This window comes from Columba livia, chromosome 1 (genome assembly GCF_036013475.1).
Source record: "Columba livia isolate bColLiv1 breed racing homer chromosome 1, bColLiv1.pat.W.v2, whole genome shotgun sequence".
Taxonomy (NCBI): domain Eukaryota; kingdom Metazoa; phylum Chordata; class Aves; order Columbiformes; family Columbidae; genus Columba; species Columba livia.
Genome location: NC_088602.1, coordinates 160,012,895 through 160,039,176, shown reverse-complemented (window position 1 = coordinate 160,039,176; position 26,282 = coordinate 160,012,895). Strand labels below are relative to the sequence as shown.

The window sequence follows — 26,282 nt, the reverse complement described above, 5'->3', positions numbered from 1 at the left end:
ATAATAGACTGTTTATGTTTGAGAAGATTGTAATGGTCCTACTTCTGCTTCCTTTGTGTGCCCTTTTACTAAAAACTAAAAAAGAAATAACAGATAGCAATATGAAAAAGTTACCACAAATGTAGTGAGTGCATCCACAAGCACTGGAAACACTACTGTCTATTCTTTTAACTTCTCCCTGAGTATAAAAAGATAAAAGAGTTTTCAAAGTCATACACAATTAGATGTAGTGCTAAACAGACAGTTTTTCTCTAAAAATGTAAAATATTACTTTCCTTACTTCCACCCCTGCTTTCATGAAAGAGAAAAATTGCAACGCACTCAAGGAACAGCAGCATGTTCAGAGTTATTCAATGTATTTATCTCTTTTAAAAGGAGCAAAGGACTTCATTTTCCTCTAGGAATGCGTATAAAGAGCAGAGGGGCTAAACAGCAATTTTTCCTAAAGCAAAAAGTTATTTCAGTCATAAACATATTAGCAGAAGACTGCCTTCTATGAATTTTCTTCCAAAAGATTGGTGAAAACTATTCAAATTTGTAGTTCCTGCTCAGACTTTACATTATGCAGTCTTCACAGAAAGGTAAGAGAAAGTCAAGCTACAGGCGCTATCCCTGTCACTGTGGTAATAACGGGAGTTTCAAAATTTACTCGTAATTGTTTTCCAGATCACAGTCTCTATTACAAGAAGGTATGTGAAGAGCAAGATGTTTATGATTTCTTATATCAGCTAAATTCTGTAGTGTTAAATCATTTTAATTAAAAGCATAAATGATTAACAAAATAACACATTTCTCCAGATGATACATATGATCATAAAGCTCATTCCTCATTAATTATTAAAAGCAATTGGGAATTATTTACATGGAAAACCTTCCCAACATATTGCTTTAAGTCAGCATTGAACAGAATAATATTACAGTTGTTTTTTTCTTTTGATGTTTTTGATGTCTTAGAACACACAAAGTGAAATTTCCCCAAGGAACAGTTGACAACACTGGGCAGACACTTGATGGAGTTACAGCCTGTCCCTGTCCAGCCTCATCACATTGTACAACAAATTGAAACAGGAAAGGAAAGGAAAGGAAAGGAAAGGAAAGGAAAGGAAAGGAAAGGAAAGGAAAGGAAAGGAAAGGAAAGGAAAGGAAAGGAAAGGAAAGGAAAGGAAAGGAAAGGAAAGGAAAGGAAAGGAAAGGAAAGGAAAGGAAAGGAAAGGAAAGGAAAGGAAAGGAAAGGAAAGGAAAGGAAAGGAAAGGAAAGGAAAGGAAAGGAAAGGAAAGGAAAGGAAAGGAAAGGAAAGGAAAGGAAAGGAAAGGAAAGGAAAGGAAAGGAAAGGAAAGGAAAGGAAAGGAAAGGAAAGGAAAGGAAAGGAAAGGAAAGGAAAGGAAAGGAAAGGAAAGGAAAGGAAAGGAAAGGAAAGGAAAGGAAAGGAAAGGAAAGGAAAGGAAAGGAAAGGAAAGGAAAGGAAAGGCAGGAGCAAGAGGGCTGAACATCACTAATAAAAATATCTAAAGGACAGTTCTTACCAATTTACAGGTCAGCATAGTAGTGTTTTCACAGCTACATTCTGAGAACAAGAAAAGTATATTAGTCAGTTAGCTAATCGTTAGCTTTTGTTAACAGCAATGAAAAGGAATAAAGCACTAATTACCACAGTGCCATTCTGGACAACACTGCCCAGGTATTTTTTCCTTCACAAGTGTCTTTTCATCTGTGCAATTCATAGGAGGCTCAGAACAAAGATTTTCTTCGCAAACTAAATGGAGGGAAAATACATGTATGAGAATTTACTCTTTTTTTTTTTTTTTTTTTCTCTCAGCTGTAAAGCACATTTCTGTAAGATAACAGGGAGCAACTGCCCTCCTGGGATGACACTAAGAAGAAAATACTTGCCTGTCTTATCAGAGGTGGCTTCCTGGAATTCTGGAAGAAGACTACATACTAAGATCTAACTTTCCACCTGCCAGAATTTGGCAAAACGAGTACCAAACACCTTTGCAGAAACTTTCACCTGGGTACAAACACTAGGAAAAGGAAAGGACCCAAATATGGAACCAGCTGAAGAAAAAATTACTGAACTCCAAACTTACTGGAAGACAATTTAACTACTTGAAATTACCCAAAGGCTGCAATAGGAGAGAAGTTAACCAAAACTAAGCAGTTGCCCTTGTAGACAGTACTAAGAACGTACAACACAGTTTGTTTTATGAGGCTACCAAAGAGACTACATTACACTGCAAATATTTTTTATTCTGGCTGCTCATTGTTTGAATAGTAGTCAACCCAGAAGTATTTGAAACCCTTGGCCTACTCCTTCCCCTAAAAGCTAAAAGTGCAAAGAAACTGCCTAAACACTAATGAATGGTACAATAGAACAACAACATAGACACAATTGGATATTTATACTCCAAGAATGGGATTCAGTTCCATGGTAACTAATGGGTATTTAGATCACCCTGAAAGTGGCTATATACTGTTTTGTGAACTATATAACCTCTTCAGACTCCACTGAATGGGTTGATTAGACCACCACTGAGTATACCAAGAACTTTGAACCTACCTCAAATGCAGACACCCCCATTTAGCTTTCAATTTCTATCTGAAGCCCACCCTAAACGATGAATCAAAAAAATATCCACACACACAGACTGTCATTTTTACTAAATATGGTAACTTATTAAACTGACAATTATCACACTCACCACAGTAGTAATGAGGACAACAGTAATGTATGGTATGAAGGTCTACAGTGAGAATTTCCCCTTCATTACACAATGGAACTGGCTCAATACAGGATTCACAAACTAAATTAAAAAACATCAGACATTTACAAAGTTTTAAATAATAAAAAGTTAGCACATGTGAATTCTATTTAACAAGCTATATAAAAAGTTTGGATAACTGAGGTTTTATGGATTGACATTGAAATATAAAAATATAGCGCAGTTCAAGTATGAGATTCAAAATGATGTTAGAAATAAAAGATCCCAGCATCAAGAATAATTCATGCTTCAGTCAGCCTGACCTGTGTGAAGTCTCACTCACATCTCCAAGAATTCCTGGCTTAATTTGTTAGGTTTAGAACTGTAGACTTTTTTCATAAATACCTGACTATTTCTTAATTATTCATAAAAATTGTAGAGGCTTTTTTACCACAGAGATAAGAGAAACAACAAGGATCTTCCTGTTTTGCTTCAACAATAAATTGATCTTCTCTGCAGTCCAGCTGGGAAGCATTGAAACAAACTGAAGGATCACATTCTGTAGGACGTGAAATAAACAGTCTTTTTAAAAGAGTCAGAGAAACAATACTAAAAAAAAAGATAAAGAAAATCTATTCTTCATCTCCTTATTAAAACAATATATCCCAAACTGACTGCAATCAAAAGTGACACAAAAAATATTGGAGTGAGAAAAAGAAATACATAATTGCCTAGTGCTATTTACAGTGTCCCATTCTGTTAACAAACAAAACAACTTGTAGGACAGATTTTCTTACAACACATAATACAAGTATGGAAAATGCCCCAGTAACTGTGTTTTTGTGTTTCACTTACCACAACGGTACTCTGGACAGCAGGAGAGAGGGTGGTAGCCTACCACTAATTTTTCATTTGGTTTGCATGTTGGAATAATGGCATCACACAAGGACATGTTACATTCTGTGGGATAAAAAGACAATCAATTTCATCATATTTGAACAGATACAAGTGCAGACCCTATAGTTTGAGATATTTATACCATCTAGTATAGAGATCCACAAGCTAAGAGCAGCCCAAGTCAGCTTGAAGTACACTCCATACCATGACGTAAACCTCCATGCTCAGCCTGGGGCTGGTATAGTTCCATTCATATGGCACTGTGCAAGCACAGTTATATCCCTCTTAAAGTGGGTATTTACTTGCTCTGCTTCCTACACATGAAGTCAGCTAAAATCTGCCAGTGAAAATATTCCCTAAGTAAATCGACAATACAGTGTTGGTTACAGGTATCTAACTGATAGGCAAAAGCACCATGTCAGCTGGACCATTTGTTCTCATTTTCCTTGAAGATGTTGTGAAGAATTAAATATCTTTAGCTCGAAATCTTTTTCTAACAACCATGGCCAGACAGAATATTAGTATTCAGTGATCAGGTCACAGGATACTGCTTCTGAGAAACAGCAGCAGGTCAGAGGATATTGCTCTTGACACCAAAGCACTAACAAGAAATGTGCTTCAGCACACATGGCTCTGATGACTGTGCCAATTACCAAGGTACTTCTATCACTGAGTATTTATCGATTTCTTTTGAAATTCCACCCAAGAGCTTAAAAACAAATTTTTAACAGAAGTTTTGTTTCACAAGTGGACTTCTAAGAAAAAAAAAATAAAATCAGTCCATTCGTAGAAAGAAAACAAACCTGCTTCTCTGGCCCGACAAGCCACAAGTACCTAAAAATCAGTTCTGAAAAATGTTACATCAAACCCTCTCTAAAGATAATCATCTGTCAGAGAATGTCAAGCACTAACTTTATACTTCTGTTACTGAAAACAAGCATGGTACATACCACAAACTTTCTTTGGACAACAAGCTCTCTCTTCGATGATATGGACGATAACTTCCCCTTCTCTTTCACAGACTGGTGGTGGATCTTCATGGCATTCAGGTTCTACAGCAACAATGCTTCCATTTTCTAAACAGTTGTACATGCAACAGCCTCTCATGGACCCATTCCAGATCTCCCCAGCAGAGCGGGGTTGTCCTTTGTTATCTGTACATGCTGAGAGAAAAACATGATATCCTTTCAACAAACAGAGAGCATAGATTTCCTGCAAGCAGCTCTTAGTTGTAGAAAATTAATGCATAAAATAAAAGCACTGTTGAGCATTATGATCAAGGAATCCAAGAAAAGATTATGACCTTAAAAATCCCAAATGGACAAATGCTTTACTGTGGGTTGCAAGGGAAAGAACCTGCCCATGCTTTTAATTTCTGAGGACACCAGAAAAGAAAGCCTAAGACCTAGGGAAGAATTACCATCATTTTTCCCCCACAGAAGTCCATTAGCACAGGGTCTTCAGTCCAAGTCAACTGAAAGCACAAAATGCTGTAGCTTGAGATACAGCTGGACTCTGTTGAATGGACCTGTACCAGAATCACGCTTACTGAGGACTGACACAAAACTTAAACATAGATTACAATGAGCTGCAGTTAATATTAGCATAACTGCAAAAACACTCTGTCCTGCTTTACTTACTACATTTTTCTTCTGGTATACAGAGGCCAGAGTCTGTTCTATGCAGAATAGTGCCATTTTTACACACACAGTCTTCCCTTAAGTAAGAACAGTGAGAATCTTCATAGAACCACTTATTCAAGCATGTCTTGGCTTCACAGGGTTGCACACAAGGCTGGTATTCCTTCCCCTCAGGACAACTCAATGCTGAAAGTCATAAAAATAGGACATTGGGTGCTGCTGTCATTCAGCATTTCATTGGATAAACAGCTAGTAAGAACAAGTGTATCATAGAAAGCATACATTTATATTTTTAACAGTGCCTTAGGTAAGAAACTCATTTAATCAAGATTCAAAATTATTAACAACACTTTGACTAAAACAATAAATCTTCAGAACTTGTACCCTGATTTACTAATGCTGTGACAGAATGAGATGGTATTTCCAATAACAATAGATTTTTTTTAAACTCATCACTAAACACTACAGCAGTTTAAAGTCACATTCGGGTATAGAACGTGGCTATCTGCTTACAGCAGTAATCAGATGTCCTCCATTTAATGCAGATGTTGTGCTTGTTGCATAAAGCCACATATGCAGAAAGTGCATCACACTCATAATTCCAAAAATAAGTACTGTTGATCCACATCTTCTCACAAAACTCCTGTGGTGAAACCTAGGAACATATTGTAATTGAGAATTAACAAGTAGAAGAGCTTTCTGTAATTAAAATAAATCATTAATTACAAGAAATAACACAACTGGAAGGGGAAAAATCACAACCAGTGTTTAAAGTAAAAATCTAATTTTTTTTTCAGAACACTCATCCTGCAAAACTTAGACTACCAGAGTTTTTTGTGTTCATCAATAGGCACAGAACACAACTCTAATAAGATTGTCACTCTGCTTACAAGAATTTCTGCAGTCTAGCCCTGTCAGCTAAAAGTCAACAATCTCAACTAAACATTGCTGCTATACCTTCCATAAATCCTTGATGGCATTAAATTATTACCGAGTGTTCTCTTTCTGTGTCTATAAGACCTGATAGCCTATGTTACTGGGTGTAAATGCAGATGGTCCAACCTATCTTATTTCTGTCATTTTTATTTGCATAAGCTTATGACAAGATGGAAAAAATCAGATTTTGTTTCATTCTGCCTGTTCAATACATAGCTGCAGCCCAGCTCTCCCTGTGGTTTCAGCAACCTTCAAGCAGTTGCTCACTTCTGCCAGAAAGTTCATTACACGTCCAGTTGCTTCATGGCTGTGAAGTGCACAATACACTCCATCCACTCTGATTCTGCCACCATTGGGTTTAGGAAAGAAAACAAATTTCACAATGGATGAACAAAATGCTTAGCAATTTTGATGTTATGTCAGGTTTTGTTATAAACCAGGAAAAGATGCAATTGCATTGTATCTGAGGCTATGAGGGTTGTCCTGGAAGCACATAAGAAGTAGGAATTCTGACTATTCAGATTACTTTTTGTTATTTTAGAATAAGATCTTTTAAAACAATTATGAAAAGCATCCTGCTACCCACTGGTACTATTCTCCCTTCTTGATTCCAAACTACTTAACGCTGCTTCCTCCCATTAGGTTTCTGTGGCAAATATCTATTAATATTAAAAAAAAAAAAATCTCTTTAACTCCTTTCTTTCAGAAGAACTCCTTCCATTTTTTTACACCTGAGGAAGGTGAAGAGAGGTCTTTGGAGTTCGAAGGAAGAGGCTCAGCTGCCTGTAGTACCTTTAACAGCATTTGTCTGTGATGAAAACCGAAGAGTAACACAATGCAAACCAAGGTTGGAAAGGCAAAACAGCAAGAAATGAAACAGGAATCTGGACACATCTGTCTCTGAGGAAGAAAGGGTCAATTGAGTAATCAGTCCTTTTTATTTTAAATTAAGTGGGAAAAGTATGTCAGACCTCAGAGATTTGGGGCTTCCTCATTTCCCATTCCTGGAAGAAGCTGCACTGCACTACCCAACTCTAGCAGTAGTCTGCCTGCTACAGCGATATGCCCCTCAGAAAGTACAATGTCCAGATTAAAATGATCGTGATTTCTGTAAGAAATGCTATCGAATTGTCAACATAATAGTGACTACATCAAAATTTGCTTAACTGGAAATTTCTTTAGTCCAATTAGTCTCAGACTGGACGAGTTGCTGTTGTGTGTGGCAGAAGCACAAGGCTTTCTGTTCTAGTGACCCATGTCAAGCCTTTATTAAAAAATAACTCTTTTAGAATGTGTTTGTGTTGAGACGATAATCTGGTATCTTGACTTTGAGCTTTGCCTACTCAATAATTTAAGAAACAGCATAATAGCACAGCGATCCGTATAGATGTGTGTTTACAATGGACAACATGCCAGAAATATTAAAGCCAATATGACAGAAGTATTAAAGGTGCTCATCCAGTTGTCAGTTCATGAAAGTAAGCAAAACATAAAAATATGCATCTGTCTTTTCTTAACTATACATGTTTTATTTAACTTTCACCTGGAATTTCTCTGATCTTCATACTCACTTTCTTGTGACAAGGGATGAAAACGCTTCTGTTTAACAGTTCCATACAGTATGTACAGTTATCTTCAGTACAGTTTCTCGCTGGTCTCCTGGTTGTCACATCAAGTGATTTCTCAATTTCCCAACTCTTAATGAACACTTCAATTTCCTCCATACTTGTAATTATGGTCCTGTTTTGTATTTTTAGGTCATCAGTAGGGTCTCCATTACACACCCCTGGAAACAGAGCATCACATTCAGAGCACAAACAAACATGCCATAGCACTTCCTTTGGGAAAGAAAAGCACTCTTAGTAAGGTAAGATTAACATTGCATCAGGCTCACCTGTGAGACATAGTCATCTGAATTTATACATGAAAGCAGCTATATGTCCACTTGTGATTTTAGTTGTCAGCTCCACAGCTTAGCAAAACAAGCAGCTCATACAATAGAAGTGATGATATTTTTCACAACAATGAATTTACTTTTGAGAAAAACTGCTATCCAACTGCCACTTCTCTATTGGAAACTTTTCTTTACTTGACTTCAATGATATTCTTAAACACAGGCAGAAGTACATTTTTTTAAAGTTAATTAAACACAATATACTGATCATTACTTGCTCTGAGAACTACTTTATTAGCAGTAGTGCTTTGAAACAGAATTATTGATTTATTATAGTTAATTAACAGAATTTCGCAAGCCCATCTCAAATAGGATTGTCAGTGTAGTTAATGGAGGTCACAAAGAGAGTTATAGGGACAAAAGTCACATACACGGAAGGGTGGTGTAAATTTTAAATGAGAAACTACTAAGTAAGAAAAAAATAGCCACCATAGCCTCACCACAAAGTCCTTCTGTCTTCATCGTTGTGTTAGAGTATAATCCATACTGAATATCTATGATGCCTGTAACATGAGCCCACTTGATGCTAATACCAGCTGGGGTATCAATGACATACATTGCACCAGTATCCTGAATACTCAGTCCTTCTTTTGAAAATGGTAATGATTGAAATACAGAATCCACTGCTACCTAAAATAAACCAAATAGATTTTAGGGATAAAAACAGATTGTGATGATGTCTTTATATCTTATAGCAAAAAACATTTTTTACAGTCTCTGCCACATGCAATAACAGTCACAGTGCTTAAATCACAGTTTCCTGTCAGTGACATTTCTTATAATTGCAAATGAAGTAGGCAGGGGAAAAAATAATTATATTGAAATATTTTCTAATTAAGGAAGCAATTAATCTCTTTCATCATGTACCATATGATTAAAAACAAACAAACAAACAAAAAACACAAAAAAACAACACACAAACAACCAAACAAAACACCTCATGCTGGTTATTCAAAGTTATCTGCTCTGACCTGTTATTGACAAGCAGGAAAGGCAGCTAAAGTATTTCTGAAGTACTTATCACATCTTGGAACATTTCCATCCAGTTCTAGATTATCTGGAAATGTAGTCTCAAGTATAAATGCCTTTTACAGCTTCTTTAAAATATAAAAAAAAAAAACTTTGAAGTGTCATTTTGGACAAATGACATGTAAGTGAAGCATGGTATTAGAAATGCGTGTTCTTTGATTCTAGCATACCATGAACTACTGGGAACCCGAACTGCAAAAGTAATCCCAGTTCTCTAGTACATTCATTATCAGTCTAATCTATTGCATCCTGCAGCTCTCCAGCTGTCTCTTAAGTGTACAAACAGTATATACTGGTGATATATACTTACCCTTCTTGCTAAACGATTGATAAGTAATTTATGTGTGCGTGTTGTTACATTTAGTTTCTTAAAGCAGAGCCCTGAAGTGCTTGCAGGGGGCACCTTGAAAGAAAAGTGACAAGTTTAGTTACTATTGTTTTTCTAATTGTCTACCAGTGCCATAGGGAATTTTTTCAATATGTGTAATATTAATGTGTTTTAAAATTAGTAAAAGAAAAAGGTACTCACTAGTTTTCTTATTGAATTTGCACTCTGTAAAACATTAAAAAATATATTAGAAATGAAATTGTAACTAGCAGTACTCTTGTTTGGCAAAAATCCATTGACTATTTTCTTTGTGTTTGAAGTTCTTCTACAATCAGCATCATAATTAAACCAATTTAATATGTTCCTTATAAATAATAAAAAACACACATTTCCCAGCTAGTGTAGCGCACCTTTCAACGGACTATGTTTAGAAACTTGATTTACTCATTAAAGATCTAATTCAAAGGTGTTTAAGTAAAAAACAATACAGAAAAAAAGAATACAATTAGCAGAACAAGTTGAGTTAAAAATATACAGAAAGACAATGGTCCTGCCAATAAAATCACCTGCCCTGAACTTTGGTGAAACTGCTATTTTACCCAAGGCCTCTTTCTGCACAAGATTGTAGCTCATATATATCTCAGATGGCTTTTAACTAAACAGCTTTAACACTGAGAGCAACTCATTGCCAGCATCACAAGACTCAGCATATGCTGCAAAGCCCTTTCAAAAAATATTTCTTAAAGAACTGCACCTCCAGATTTCCAAAGCCCATCTGCCTATGTGAGCTGCTTTCACACCTTTAGACTGCAACCAAGAAACAGTGAAGAGAGCAATTTAAAGGAAAACCCCTAAAATAGTGTAAGACTCAGGACTTAAAAGAGAAATGTGCAGTTGCCTAGTGAGAGTAGATAAGAGACCAAATAGGGATGGGAAGGAAAGAAGCTTGATGAGGTTCCTCGTCAGGAACTTGTTTATCCACAAAACAAAGATGGAAATACAAGCCTGTTGTGCAATGGCTGCATAGATTAGGACTCTGGACAATGCAAAGGAAACATATGTACAGACTCTGAGGATGAGACAGACCTGACCTATACTGGGAGTCTAAAAATAAAGTGGCTGCATCCCCCCTGTAGGTAATGCAGAGAGTGAGACAACTACAAAGAATAACCCATCACACTAATCCAATTCCTAAAATAACTATAAAATATTTTCATGAGTGTTCAAAAGATTTTAGTGTTTTGACTATATTGTAAAGTACAAATTCAAGGCCTCAAGATTTGTGGGTGGAGAGCCTGAAAATATTTAGAAGTTTTGTCACATCTGATAATTTAAAAGGAACCTACATTTGAATTTCCTTATAACATAATACAGCAATAAAAATTTAAACAGATAAAATTTGTTTATCTAGATAGCATGATGAAGCATGCTCCTTGAAAATTAAATAACTTGGAATTTTTCTATGGGTATGGCTTCTGTCTCAGAGTTTTAAGTGACATATTTTTGCAGAATTTCATACCTAGAACACAAAAATTCAAGGAAGTATTACAATTATTGTGGAAATGCAAGAATCTTACCTGATTAGCAGGACATTTTTCAATATGAGCAACAATAATTTCTCCTGGTAACTTGACTAAAATGTAGGAAGCCATATTGCAAAGGGCGATGTTGTTTCCATCAAATGTAATAATACTCAGTTCTGACAATACAGAACACTGACCTGAAAAAGAACTGTCATTTAATGAGGTTATCACAAAACTGAACATGAGGCATTTCTAAAAACTTCTGTAAAAAACAACTTATGTAAAAAATCTGTAGTTAGAGTTAACTGAAATTTGGGGCCTCTGGTTTTCAGAAAATGCCAGTGTTTAATTTACTTTCTTCACAAAATGTTGAAATCTCACCATTTCTAGTGAAAGAAATTCTGAAAAGTCTCAGCTGGAAAATGTTGATGTTTATGTTGCAGGTTGCATTTCAATGTTTTCATTCAAAGCAAAATATTTTGACTGTCTTGAATGTTAATTCAAAGATACAAAAACATTCACTATATTTCATTCTGTTTTGCTGATGAAGAGCTCTTTTAAATTAATTCCATTGTTCAACCTCATGTTGCCACTGTAATAAATCCTTCATTTATTACTTGAAATTTACAGATAAATGCTCCATGTCATATTTAGAAATAAAACTGTGACTTACAGGGACATTTCCATTCTGGGCAACAACTATCGGTGTTAACTTGAACTGGCATTCCTCGAAAGCCACAGTCTGGCTTCTGCACATTCTTCGGGCAGTTCCTTGAAAGGTTGTATAACATCCAACCCATATTAACACATACATACTGGCTACATTTGTCAACAGGTTCAAGGTATCTTGGCTGTCATACAAGGAAAAAACAACCAGAATCAACTTTATATTCATTGCCCTTATGAAGTCCAAGTGATCATTGCCCTGCTCGGAGACAGGATCAGCCTATCTATATGACTCCTCACTGGCTAATTTGGAATTAATTGGTGTTGTGTGGTTGTAATAGATGAATATGATGCACATCTATTCATCCATGTACACGTTCCATCTAGCTTTGGTGGAAAACCCTTTGTAAAGCATTATGCATTGAGGCTATTATATTCAGCAATGATCTGAAGCATTTTAAGAGATACAGAATCATGCATTCCCACCATTTTAAATTCTATGACAATGAAATAAAGGGGAAAAAAAGACAGAGTGAGATTATGCAGAAACCCAAAAATTTCATGGATTATGGCTTTTTCTGCACCTCAGGAATATATTTTGCTAGCTAGAATCAGCACATAGCTTTAAAAGCCATGTTTTTCAGAGCAATACATCCGGGTTACAGAATATACCACAGCAGCATAAGAGCAGCGATACAACAAACTTCTAAGTATAACATACAAATAAAAACAAGCATAGGAAGTATTTGATATCTCTGGTATTACATATGTAGCATAAAAGAAATGGACTGAAAAGCACCATATATTTTAACACATAAGGGTAAGTAAAACTGATCATACCACACATTCAGAAGATGTTACATCCAGAACTCCAGAAAGAGAGAGATTTTTCACTGAGGTTGTATTTCTTGAAAAAGGTGAACTCTGAACTGCAGATACTGTCAGATAAGGCAGGGAGGATTTCTCAGTTGTGGTTGACTTTATCTTGCTAACATTTCTTTGCTCATGTGAAGTCTGACCACTTTCTAAAATACCCACAGTTCTTTCAAATGAAGTTGCATATTTGACTTCTGAAGCTGTAAATGAGGTACTCTTCATCTCTGATAATGGATTTGTAGTACCAGTTGTTTTCATGGTCATAGTTTTTTGGGTTTCTTTAGTGCTCTGTGAAGCTTGAGTCACTGCAGGTGTAAATAAAGATTTGTGTGACACATGCATGGGTGTTTCTATGGTGGTAGTAACTGAGGCTGAAGCTGTATAAAACTCCAAACTGGCAAGAAAAGCATCAGAGGTTTTTGTAGTATTCCTAGGGGCTACAGTAGTGCCAGAAGAAACTAATAAACTGGCTGAAGAGCTAGGTGGTATTTTTGCAAAAATGTAAGGTGCTTTTAAGGATGTAGCATCCACTGTTGTGTTCGTGATCATTGGTGTAGTGAATTGAGTGATGATTCCAACTGATGCGGCTGATATTGTTCCATCTTCTTCTGAAGAACTTACCGAAGAACTCTGGTTTCCTAGAGAAACAGTAGAGATACGAGTGGTCTTAGTAGAAGGTGAAGACATAGAGACCCTGCTGGACTGGCTTTCTAAAGTGGCTTCAGGAATTTTAGTCATTAGTAAAGAGGGCATTACAATGGATGTTTCGAGCACTGCTGAAAGGCTGGTAGAAGGGCTTATTAATGTAGAAAAATCTACAGAAGAAGTTGCAAAGTGTGGACTTTTTGAGGTTCCTTCTGTATCTAGAGATGAAACTGATGTTTGAGTAACAGTTATATTTTGTGTTAATGATAATGTCATACTGACTGAGGGAATCAATGAAGAACTTGTAGTATGAGATGTTGCATAGGATGGTACTGATGTTGATAACAAGATTGTAAGTAAAGATGATGACCTTGTAAAAGAAGGATCTTTAGGAATAAAAGCACCTGAACTTTGTGCCACAGGGTCGGTGGTCATTAATGTAGCATTTAGAGGTAATATCCATGTCCTAAGAGGGAAGATTGGCTTCTTAGAAATTGATGTCACTGGAAAGGAATCAATGTGCATTATGTATTAATTTTCTGTCAAGGATTTACTTGCTTTAGACATATCAGAGACTGTTGGATTGACTAGAAGAGTGGAAGCAGTAAAAGGTACTTTATAAAGACTTTTGGAGGCAACTTGTGGTGAAAATAAGGTTGTTATGGGCAGAGCAGCAGAAATACTGCCTTTGATTAATGGAGATGTCTGCTTGGGAACAACCACTGAAATTTCCACTAGAAACGGCTTTGAAGAAAAACTAGTTAAATAACTTGTATTTAATGATATCAGAGACGTTTCAGACAAGGGGTTTGCTGTTTCAAAGTAAGAAACTGTGATTAATAGAGGAAAACTTATCTCAAAGCTAGTAAATCTAGTAGTCACAGGAATTTGAAGAGCAGATGAATGTAGAAACAGGTGTTGGGTGAACCGCCGTTTGACCAACGCCAGACTTAGTTCTAACAGATGAAGTAGATATAGGAGAAGTAGATGTGTCTAGTGTCAGCTGTGAACCTAGAAGAAATACAGGTCTTGTGAAAGTTGCTCTGCCAGCCAGCAAAGCAAAGACACTTCAGAGGGTACTTCTGCTCCCTTAGAATGACTTACTGAAGGACTCCTACTCTTCCCAATCCCTGAAGGCACCTCAGAAGTGACAAAAAATGGCTTGGAGGTTAAAGTTGTTAATGCTGAGGTAGAAGGAACAGTTCCTAACTGAACAGTTGACGTTTCAAGTGGAAATGGGACTGCCACTAGGGAAGTGGGTGTTAATAACACAGAACATGTTGGAAAAGGACTTGCACTGAGTTGTTGAAGCTGCTATTGTAATGGGTAAAGTCCTGGATGCAGTTGAACTGACAGTATGTGATGTGACTGCTGAAGCCTGAAGAACAGTTGGAAAATCTGAGGAAGATATGAGTTTGGAAAGGACAGTAGGGCTGGCTGTGCTGGGAAATACATCAGAAGGTTCCACTGTACTTGGTAATGAAAAGGTTGAGTAGGTGGCTGCATGTGATGCTTCCAGTGAATAAAAGTCTGTAATGGACTGTGCTGACATATTCATTCCCGTTAAAGTTGTGTTTGCCTCCATGGTTTTTTTGTCTGTCACACCAACATGAGTTGAATCAGTCCCTGAAGTAACAAATAAAGGAGGTATGTGAGGAAATCTCTCTGTGGTAGCACTCATGTGAGAGATTAACAATGAAGGTTTTGTTCCAATTGCTGATTCTGTAGGTGTCACAGGTATGCCTAAAAGGAAAAAGTCATGTTTCACTGTCTTTTATGGATTATTGGTAAAGAAAAATAGCAACATCTATCTCTACTCAAGTCCCATTTAAACATTAGCAAATCAGACCACCATTTTGCTGAGAAGATAACTTGCCAATGGTTCCAAGTTACTTGATGTCTTTGAGGAACTCAGCTAACTCAAGAAGTTTCCTAATTTTATTTGCAAAAGAAGTAGCTAATTTTTTTATTATTAGTGAAAACTTTAATTTTGCAGAGCAGTTTTGAAGCAGTAAATTTAGTAAATCCAAAATAGTAAAATATTTGAAATAAAGATATCTTTGGAAGGTAGTATGCTATATAACTTTGTACTAGCAAATATCAGGCATTTAGATATTGTACTAGCAAATATCAAGCATTTAGGTATTTAATTCAAAACTCAAAAAATAAAAAAATAAAAAAGATAATTGAAATGTAATTGTTATATTAAAAGAATACTGTATCCCCCAAATAAGCACATAATGTGCTGTCTTCACACACCAGAAATTATGGAATAGATGCACTGAGTTTGTCAGTGGTGGCTCATCAACTGAAAAGTCTGAAATTTTTGCCACAGCAGTGTTTCTTCCATTTGGGATCTTTCTCTTATATACATATGATATATTAGCAGCATATAGTCAAATATAGTTGTGATGAGTATAACACCACCACAAAAGGTTGAATTTAACACACTATTAGAGAAATGAAAGAAATCAACTTGTTTGGATATTGGAGATGTACTTGGGATGGCTGGGAATGGAGTCTATGTCCCAGAGAGACATTCTTCGACAGAAAGGTATTCTGGTGAAGCGTTTAACAAAAAAAATCCCAAGAATGTACATTTGATTAAAACCTTCCCTGGGATCTGTAGAGTGATTTATAAGATTAAATCAATAAAATAAAATATACTTACAGTCTTCTGGATAAACACATTTAAGTGTGACTTCATCAAGGATCATGTTTTTGGGGCAGTATGGCAAGCATCCTTCAACCCTTTAAAATATTGTGTAGTTAATTCTAAAGCCACAGTAGAAATATAGATTAATTTTAAATTATTTTACTTTAGCAAAATTAAACATTTGAATGTTTTCCCCATAGAGTCCTGAGAACTTTCCAGTGTAATGGGGAACACAGCATTTTGAGGCATTTTAATGTCAAAAAAAGACACAGAACAGCACAATTCTGTTTCCAAATTGTTTATAATCAATTGTTTGCATAGGCTGAAGAACATGATAGCTTTGGACCATTCTACTTTCACAACCAGGTGGAAGTTCAGATCCCTAAGCAGAAAGGTTTCCCATGGGATGAAGAACTTCTCCATAAGACCACTTTTTTACCTTTATACATTTGAGTGATTAAAATATTTAGACTGACTCCATAGAAAGTCTCATTGTTGTGCACTTTGAGCATAGGAGAGTGCAGACAACTCCATATATGCCCTCACTTTTTCATTTTTTGAGAATTTTTAATAAGAAAATTATGACATTAACAAGCAGTGTACCCATATGGAAAAAACTAAGAATAACAACAGAGAAAATTAGTAATGTTAGTAATGTTCCTAATTATAAAATGAATATGCTAGGGAGGTATTCCAAAATTTAAAATATCATTGCTTTTCCATCAGATTTTGTCTCTTAAGTTTTTAGGCATTTTTCCTTTTAGTTTATTGTGGCTCCATAGATGCCGGGGAGATTAACGGAGACACGTCAGCCATGTGAAATCCCTCATGTCACACCAATAAGCATCTCCCAGTACAAAGTTCCTTTCTGTTACAGGAGAGGGCGTAGTCCACCCTTATTATTCCTACAGTTTTCGGTCTCGGTCATGTAAACAGGAGAGGTCGTCATTTACAGCATCGTGGGATGCTGGTTTAGGATGTGAATATAAATCTACAGAAGGGAATAGCCTTCATTTAATTTAATAAGTTTCTACTTAACCACTACCAGAAGCAAATCCCCTGGGCTATGTACAAACCCTCTTGTTCTTGTGTTGAAGTATCACATGTAAACAGGAATATATATCGTGGGAAAAGAGAGGCTTGTTACAGATGTTTTCTCATGACATGTGAGAGTTGCTCACAAGAGAGATACTGAAATCTGGACGAGTAAAAATATATGGATATTGGAGCTGCAGTAATTTTCAGATAGTTCATGGTACACATATTAAAAAAACAAACAAACAAACAAAAACTATGGCAGCAATATGAGCTTAATTTTACTTACGGGGGAAGGAATTTACATGCTATTCCTTCAGGATCATTACATGTTTTAACACAAGGATTAGCACAAGATTCATATCGCCATTCACACATCCTTCTATAAGGCACAGATGCATCGAGTTCTGAGAAAGGAGGAAAAGGTATTATTTATTGACTGTGTAGTCAATAAATCATAAATTTTATACTTTCATACATTGGCATTTTCAGAAAAATGAAAAAAAGAAAACCAAGTAGAGAAATTTTTGAGACCTTTCAAACAGGGAAGATTTTGTTCATTTTCAGTTTCAACTATTTTAAGAAGTTAAATCAAGCTAAAACACACTGAAGCTTCAAAGATACAAATAGCAACTTACTTTTACAAAATACTCTGTTAAAAACCCTTAAAAATCAGTTAAAGGTACTGCTGGTTGCAGAAGCAATAAGGTTACCCCATTCATTTAAAAGAACTGTTATCTATCACTCACTAAGAAGACATTAATGTGAATCTTTTTATGACACCATATTTATTTTGCAAGAGTAAAACAGTAAAAAATGTAGTTCAAAGATAAACTTATTATCATATCTGCAAAAATTAGAAAATAATAGCATTTGGAGGCTGAGTGGAAGACAAATCACAGAATCACAGAATGTTAGGGACTGGAAGGGACCTCCAAAGATCATCTAGTCCAATCCCCCTGCTGGAGCATGAACACCTAGATGAGGTTACACTGGAAGGCGGGTTTTGAATGTCTCCAGAGTAGGAGACTCCACAACATCCCTGGGCAGCCTGTTCCAGTGCTCTGTCAACCTCACTGTGAAGAAGTTTCTTCTCATATTTAAGTGGAACCTCCTGTGTTCCAGTTTGTACCCATTGCCCCTTGTCCTATCATTGGTTGTCACAGAGAAGGGCCTGGCTCCATCCTTGTGAAGACAGAATAGTAATTAAAAATAGGATAAAACATATTTGTTACTATCGCTGATGAAACACAAGTTCTCTGAAGGCCAGCAGAAAAAACATGCTTTTCCCTGGGGATTATGTAGAATTTACCTTCAATATTAAAGCTACTCAAATGTTTGAATTCTTCTGAATCATCATACTTTGCCACTTTAACACCAGATGAGGTGAGAATGATGAAAAAGCCTTTTTTACTGTGCAGTTCAAAGGCGCTGAGCCCGGGACTCCAGAGGCCATGGTGGTGGAAAAAGGTGGCTCGTCTCCAAAAGGAGGCACTTGCCTGCCACTGTTCCAACCCAATGGTTTCGTTGTCGTGTACATACAGAAAGTAGTTTGGCCTTTCAGCAGACTCAAGGGAAACAAGAGAGAGAACTTCCACAAAAGAAGAAAGAAAAATAAAATAGTTCAATTTTCACAGAAAACAACCTAAAAGTGAGATTACAGTCTAAATATTGGCTGTTAAGTGGCTCCTTTTAGACAACTGCTTTTCACAATAAAAAGTATTTCAATTTTAGTTAACACACACAAAAAAGTTTAAATGCAGGGCCTAAAGCAGACTTAAATGATCACATAATCCAGAGCCACCAAAGAAATAATCAGTTAGATCTATACATTATATATTAGTCTATAAATTACGTATGTTATTATATATCCTATGCATTCAGCCTACTGCTACCAGCTTTTGAAATTATTCATATGCAGTTTCAAGTTTGGACTTTCTCAAATTGGGACAGTTTTTTCTCTATTTTGGACAAATGCCTGTCAGTTCAGCTATACCAAAATTTCATTACTAAATAGTAACACACAAATATTGTAGTAACACGCTGGAGTTTAGCTTGAGGCCAGGCTTTTGGTTTACATTCAACCATATCCACCATTACAGTAAGAAAATTTGTGGCCAGATAGAAAACTCGACCTTCCATTTGCTCTACCTATGCCAGAAATCAAAAGTGAAGAAAATCCTCTGACTATCTAAGCACTTAGAAGAACATTGATTTCAGATTCAGTTGTCAACTGGAATAAAGTCTTATAGTGTCTATAATCTGTATGAATACCATCTCATTCCTCATAGATATGAAAACTACCTGTGTGCTGCACGGATATAGTGAATATTTCTCTTACAATTTACAGCAGTTGGAGATGTACAAGACTGATTCTTCTGTTCTATGTAGTTTCTCCTTTCAAAATAATATCTAAAAAGCTAACTTCTCCACTGCAAAGTTGTCAACTGTTTGTGAATATAGTTTCAAATTTTACTGTGAAAACAGCCCTTCTCTACGTTGATTTTTGAGACTTTGAGATTTTTCAACATATTAAATTCTGTGAGAAAGCCATGACAGAATCTGTATTGACTTAATTGGCACAAATCAAATATATGTGAAGAAAGATATTATGCAGAAAGAAAAATATTTAAACATGTTTCTTTTGGGTTGTATAGCTTGGATCAGTCTCTGATAAGTGAAAAACAGGGTTTAGGAATAGCTGTTCACCTAAGAAACTTCCTTCTACATTGTATGGAGATGCTGCTCACTAACAATGCAGGAGACAGATTGGATGTTGTAAGTTGCACATTTTATAGTCCACTGAAAGTCACAAAAAAGAAGAAAAGATAAAGCAGAAGTGATTTCACTGAAGACAAAAATATCCTACATTCACCTTCAGTGTTGATATATACTGGATACATGTCCAAAATTTTCCAGTTTCCAGTTATACAAACTATTTTTTTTCACAGAGAAATTCTATTTGCTTGTTGTTCACGATACTTCTAAAAAAAACTTTGAAAAGTCAGCTTTAAAGCTGGCAGAAAGGTTTTTCAATATTTTATTCTTTAAAAAATGAGCATTTCTCCTCAAAAATAGAACATGTGGTTTTGAAATGGGATGCTTCATCCTCATTCATTCCAGTAACTAAACATGTCTAGACTGTTTGAAGAGATAGAGAAGATGCAGCAAAAATCATTCAATAGTTTGAAAAATATGTACTGAAATTAGCAAAATTGTTGAGAACACTTACATGAATCTTTATCTTTGAAAAGACCTGGAGTTATCATGAAACTGAAATATACATTTCCATATGTTCTAGTTCTAGGCAGGGGAAATATCCTTCTACTGGATATGTTAGCCCCTATAATTGTGTCATTCATTCCATAACTTGCCAAAATGTAGGGTCCTTCACCAAGACCTAAGGGAAGAAAAATCAAATAGAAAAAAAAACAAATCTACTTGTATAACATACAAAACTTAAGTCTTAGTTGACATAATATATCGCCTTAAATATTTCACCATACCTGGAATCAATAAATTTGAAACTACAGCTCAGTGCCTCAAGGTGTCATGCTGGAGTAGCTCTGTATCTCTCTGTTCAATGTAGTCCCTTTTTCTTTGCTTTCTGCCCAGAATACAAGATGTTTCCCTTCCTTTTCAATATCATGCTCACCACAAAGCACATGCACGGTATGCGAATATAAGAGGGGATGCCACAGGAATTCGGTTTGTTGAATGCATACTACTCTTATTCCAAGGAACTGTTCCTTATAGTACAATACTTGGGAGACTTGTGCATAAAATGCTGTAACCAATCAATTTCAAAATATAATACATCCCAGTCCAGAAATTTACAGTAGAAGCACAAGATAACACCCTTCTAGAGCTTCTCCCTGACTGCCAAGATACACTGCATGGTGCATTAATCCACCCCTGTATTGAATATGATGAGGTTATTATTTGAGACATTGGGGAATACTAAGATCATTCAACACAGCTGGGCTACTGACCTTCACCCATTAAAAATAGAAGCAGTGTTAAACTACATAAACTAAGTCAAGGAAAAAGCCCATCAACTAATTCAATTGAGTTTTTAATTGAGCCAGATTAATCTCTTTTATATGTCATTGTACGAAGGAAAAATAAAACAAAGCAAGCCACTTCAAGGTGAAAACCTAGAAGATAATTGTATAGTGTGACAAAGGTTCATAACATTTATGTGTTTTTTTATTTTTTTCCAAAAATCACACCAAATTAATAATTATTCCCATTAATCTTAATTAAGTATCATCTCAGATGCATTATTTCCACACTATTCATTTTTGGAGAAAAGGACTTGAGTCTCCTTGTGCCAAAGGCAATTAATTCAGCAAGGTGAAAATTCAAATGGCAATAGCCATGTATAACCTTGTAAGATGCATGCTACGTGTCAGTATTTGAATTCCTTACTGAAGTAGAATTATCTGTTTGTGTTTATATAGGACAAATGTCAAGTAATAGATGAGGCATTTCACAGAAAACCAGTATTTTAGATATCCATAGCAGAACAGGAGGGAAAACCAAGTCAGTAAAATGACATAATGATATTAAATAGGCAAGGAATATGTTGCAAACTGACATGCAATACCCCAGGCTCATACAAGTCATCTCTCTTTTCTAATGGATTTGAAGGTCCAGTGAGCTCAAGGGATTGTGACTAAGGAATCCCACCCTAGGGAACGGGCAGAATGGAAAAGAGAGAACGTCCAGCACTGCTGCAGCTGACAGAGATTCTTCTCAGCCCAAGCTGTGAAGGGTTTGATTTGCAGTGTGCACTGTATCACATTTCATCTGAGATGCCAGACGTGTCATTTTGCTTACAAGTATGATGTTTATTTCCATGCCACTACTGTCCCTGGACAGAGAGCAGAAAGGCCCATGGGGACTTCCTTTGCCAGCTTGCTGAGCTTGTTAAACTCACAAAATCAGAAGTACCATAAAAAAAATAACAACCTCTCTAACCTGTGAAAGATTTGTTTCTAGCTCATAACTAGCTGGTATGCTAGAAAACATGAAGCATAAGTGTATTCAGCAAGGCATATAAATATGAGTATGAATCAAAGTCAGCAATATCAAATACTATGTACCTTGATTGTAGTATTCACAGTCATAAGCTAAAACAAAAAGAAAAGTACATTATTATTATCAAGCAACAACAGAATTCATGTATATCTGCATCCTAAAAATGTAAAATTCTCTTTCATCAGCAGAAGTTTCATTTCCCATGATGTATTTCAAGCCAGTGACTTTATTTTCTTAGGCTTTTATTCAGTGACATACAGCTGTATTTAAATAAATGTGCCAGGACAGCAGACCTAAAGCACAAGTTATTCTATAGCTGAGAACCCTTCTCGCTGTCAGTGAAGAGTAGAACAGACTGATTCTCTCTGCAGCCCCACATAGAACACTGGATATACCCCAGATCTGGTACACTGATGCCTTTACAACACTCCACAGGGGCATACCCTGACCACAGCCTCTTCAGTAAAACAGCAGAATTGGGTGTATGAGACTAACAACTAACATATAGACTAATTGAAATAAGTGAAGAAGTATCTTTATTAGCCACACGCTTCTGTCGTATCTGTATTACTGGGCAGCAAAAGGCCAAAGGTGGCTCAAACAGGAGCTCAGGTGCGAGACCAGCCTTGGTACCTACCACAGAGCGAAGTAGATCGCCAGTGAATTGCTGCTCCTTGCTGGCAGCACTTGTGGGCATAAGCTGCAATACTGGTACACAAACACTCGCAGTCCCCACCAAGATTGCAGTTGCATGTATCTGTGTGACAATTTTTGACAAAAGAGGTCACATCAATCTGGAGGGAGGGGGAAAAAAAAAGAGGGTTGGTGACTTAGTTGCATGAACTGCACAAATTCCTGTTGCACCATTTTCATCACGAGTGCTACCTCTGTACCGACTGAAAGAATTTAATGTGAAAATAAGGCATTTTCTAAGGTTTGGATACTTTCCTATATAAAAAGTGTACTTTTATTGTCAGCTTGTATCTACGTTGCAGGTCAAGAGAAAATGTCATTGAGTGACTATCAACACGTGTCTGTCCACACGCTGTTCAGCGATTTTGCAGAGTGTACTGAAACTGGCAGTTCTGTGTTTTTATAAGGCAAATACTGCCATCTATAGTCATCCTGTCAGTTGTGCATGAACAACAAAATCAGAACTGCAGCTCTGATTATCAAATAATTAACATTTTGGTTGGGGAAGAAAGCTTGAATGTGCTGGTGACATCTTGCAGAAAAATATTTCTGCCCTTGTGAAGATTTTAATATCCTTTGTCCACAAACCTTCATTAGAATAGAAACCCACGTCTTCACTCTAAAATCCTATCATATTATTTCATGGTTTTACATGATAGGCTGTTTCTTGGGGTTTAATCATCTTTTTTGTAATGCTGAGCAATGTTTCCATAACAACATTCCTATTCAACACATGGAATGTTTAAAGCAATGCTTTTCTTTCGTTTAGGCTCTAGTCTAGCTCAGTTGGGGAGCACTCAAATGGCACACGTCAGATTACAGAAATACCATCACAGTAACAAAGCAGCACTTATCTAACACGGAGACGGCTTCTCAGCTGGCAGTTGCTAGAAGCTGGCAGGGTTACGAAGACTGTTTTTCTGCCTTCAGTGGAGAGAGATGCCATTTTGGTTTAATTCTTTTTCTTGTTTTGAAAACAGGGACACCACTGGGGTGCGGTCACGAGCGTTAGCTCCATTGAAAATGGTTGTAATAGCTTTGCAGGAACCACCAGGCAGCAGATCGACTCCCAAGAGCTCAACCTGTCTCTCACATCTGCAGGACAGAGTCTCTCCATGGGTCAGCAACATCCTGCTGTTGTGACAAACTGGGAGCCTCAGGTCAAGGCTCCTGCTGAGTTCAGGAGTCATGGGGAAGAGTGAGTGTTGAGGCTCCTCAGCCCCCACTGAGTTCAGCACTTAGCTGGGAAACCACAACCCATCAGTCACTGCCAGCCAGAGACGCAAGATATTTTCTCCATGAAAATGGGGTTTTCCAGCCTCAGTTGAACTCTGAGGCAGCCTGTCCCAGGGGCAGTAACTTGCCTCTGGGCACAGCAGGACCCACCATTGCCTACACAGCAGAATCATCTCTAAAGGGCTGCTCCAAGCACGGCCTGAAACCCACATCGACATTTTCTGTTCCTTCCGTGCCCCCAGTGTCAGTCCCTGCTTGGGCTTTTTCCCTTGGCGTCCAGTTCCCCACTCATGCAGCCAGCAGTCGGCTGCAGAAATCCCTGACAGGAGGTCACTTTACATTAGTAAGAGCTGTATTTTCACACACTGATCAAGAGGTTGTAAAAGATGTTTGCTTTACAGTCTGTCCCATACAAGATATATATGTGCATGTGAAAATACTTGGCTACTGATTAAATGACATGTTTTGCACCTGACACGGATTTTTTAACATAATTATGCTCAATTTTTTGGCATAATGTTTGCAAATTTAAATGACAACATGGATAAGATACAGAAAATGAATGTTCAAGAGAAAACATCTTTCTTCATGAGTTATAATAATACGGCTCCTTAAAATCTCTCAAAAGTTCCATTTTTATTTATTACTTTCCACTTTGAAAATACACTCATTGCTATGTTCTCAGGCATATGTCCAAAAAATTCTTTACATAGTAACTAGAGTCAACATTAATAAATATCTTGGGTTAAGCTACTGCAACCTCCTCCTCAGGCAAATTCCTAACCATGTTGATATCAAACTTAGTCTTGAAAGTCAGGAGGTTCAGCTGGGACTTCTAATGATCTAATTTAGTATTAATAGTCATAAAGAAAATAAGAGACTGAGACGAAGTTTTGTAGTGGTTCTTGCTTTCACAGGTGTAAAGAAGTACCTTCAATAGCTAAATAGCTTTGGGAGGATAAAATCAAAAACACCAAAAGATATGTAGAGCATGTCTTGTGTTGATAAAGGGTGAACTAAAATGGAATAAAAGATCCCACACAAGCCATTGTTGTCCCCATCTTGTCTAGAACAAACTTAAGGACATTCTTATAACTTAAATCCTGGGCTAAGACAGGTTTTGGGAAAATAAGAACACCAAACCTCAGAATTTTGATAAAAAGCAGATGATAAGCTGTTAGCCAAGTAAAAATACCAATAATTCTGAAGCTGAAATCTCATTCTCTCATATTTCTTTCTATATTGAGTAGGACAGTTAACAAAATACATTTGAGTTAAACTGAGGGAAATTACACAAATGCTTATTTTGGAATCCTGCAGTATATACAAAAGCCATAAATATTTAGTTACCTATATAAATAAAATATATAAATAAAACATAAAGAGAGCAGAACCTTGATTATCCAGTCTACTAACTCATGGCTCCCAGTTATCACTATTATGCTTAGGCTCCACTCTTGAAAGGAACAAGGAGCTCTGCACAAACATAGCCCACCCACATAGAGATACTTGCAGGGCTCTACTCTGTATCCTCCACGGCATTCAGGCTGAGGGGAATGGCAAGAAGAAATTAATTACTGGAATTTTAATATTTTCCTGCGTGAGAGTACATCTTGGATATTTAATAAACTTACCACATTGCGACAAGGTGCAAAAACATCACTGTATAAAATTGAGCATTCCTTTTTGGCATAAGGGAACTTGCTCTGATGTACCTCACATGGTCTTAATGTTTCATTTGGGCTCTTGCACTTAAAAACAAGCAAAAACACCACAAATGTTATATAGGAAGGTGTGTTTACCATGGACTCAGCTATACTATATTATCACAAAATTCAATACCTGCACACTCAGAAAAAATAAAATAAAGTTTGAATGCTACCTTCTTCATCTTCATTTTTCCCTGATTTGTTGTTATAATTGAAAACATTTGTACAAAAAAGAATCTTTGTGTTTTGTTCTGAAGTACTAAAATGTTCCTGCTGTCTGCTCAGCGTATAAAGACAAAATGTTTTCTTTGTGACACATTATAATCATTACCAGAGCAACCAACTGTAACATCACAAACAAATACATAGTCCAAACCCATCCCTGATGATTTTGCACTGACTTTAAATGGAGTCACACTACGGATGGCTTCAGCCTTGTAAGCTCAAATAAAGAAGCAGCGGTAGGAAGAGAGCAGCTCATAAAAAAAACAGAGTCAAAGATCATTATGATAACTCAAAAACGGCTGAGATACAACTCCCTCTCTTTAAGTCTCTCTTCAAGAAGAAAAACAAACGAGCAGAGAAGTATAACAAAGTGACACTCAGCTCAGAAAACATGAGTTCATCCAAAACCATACACTCTTGGTGCAGCATAGAAGGGGGGTAGTGATGGATCCGTAGGCAGATTTGGGGTGTCCTGGCACAGTTTCAATTGC

General features: G+C 36.6%; 1 protein-coding gene across 3 annotated transcripts in view; it reads right to left on the bottom strand.

Annotated features, from left to right (window-relative positions):
• Positions 1–26,282, bottom strand: part of OTOGL (otogelin like) — a 91,511-nt gene that overhangs the window by 11,362 nt on the left and 53,867 nt on the right. For all 3 annotated transcript variants that reach the window (XM_021279862.2, XM_065041371.1, XM_065041362.1), the window contains exons 29-52: positions 25,492–25,608; positions 22,566–22,722; positions 21,994–22,020; positions 20,118–20,285; positions 18,198–18,476; positions 17,175–17,292; positions 15,866–15,945; positions 14,668–14,937; positions 12,514–13,187; positions 11,681–11,858; positions 11,062–11,204; positions 9,686–9,709; positions 9,467–9,559; positions 8,568–8,757; positions 7,745–7,959; positions 5,751–5,892; positions 5,238–5,423; positions 4,548–4,760; positions 3,556–3,660; positions 3,152–3,259; positions 2,701–2,802; positions 1,650–1,754; positions 1,525–1,565; positions 115–178 (exon numbers count right to left, since the gene is read on the bottom strand). In XM_021279862.2, the coding sequence (XP_021135537.2) occupies positions 115–178; positions 1,525–1,565; positions 1,650–1,754; positions 2,701–2,802; positions 3,152–3,259; positions 3,556–3,660; positions 4,548–4,760; positions 5,238–5,423; positions 5,751–5,892; positions 7,745–7,959; positions 8,568–8,757; positions 9,467–9,559; positions 9,686–9,709; positions 11,062–11,204; positions 11,681–11,858; positions 12,514–13,187; positions 14,668–14,937; positions 15,866–15,945; positions 17,175–17,292; positions 18,198–18,476; positions 20,118–20,285; positions 21,994–22,020; positions 22,566–22,722; positions 25,492–25,608 (3,799 nt within the window). The remainder of the gene's footprint in view (positions 1–114; positions 179–1,524; positions 1,566–1,649; positions 1,755–2,700; positions 2,803–3,151; positions 3,260–3,555; positions 3,661–4,547; positions 4,761–5,237; positions 5,424–5,750; positions 5,893–7,744; positions 7,960–8,567; positions 8,758–9,466; positions 9,560–9,685; positions 9,710–11,061; positions 11,205–11,680; positions 11,859–12,513; positions 13,188–14,667; positions 14,938–15,865; positions 15,946–17,174; positions 17,293–18,197; positions 18,477–20,117; positions 20,286–21,993; positions 22,021–22,565; positions 22,723–25,491; positions 25,609–26,282) is intronic.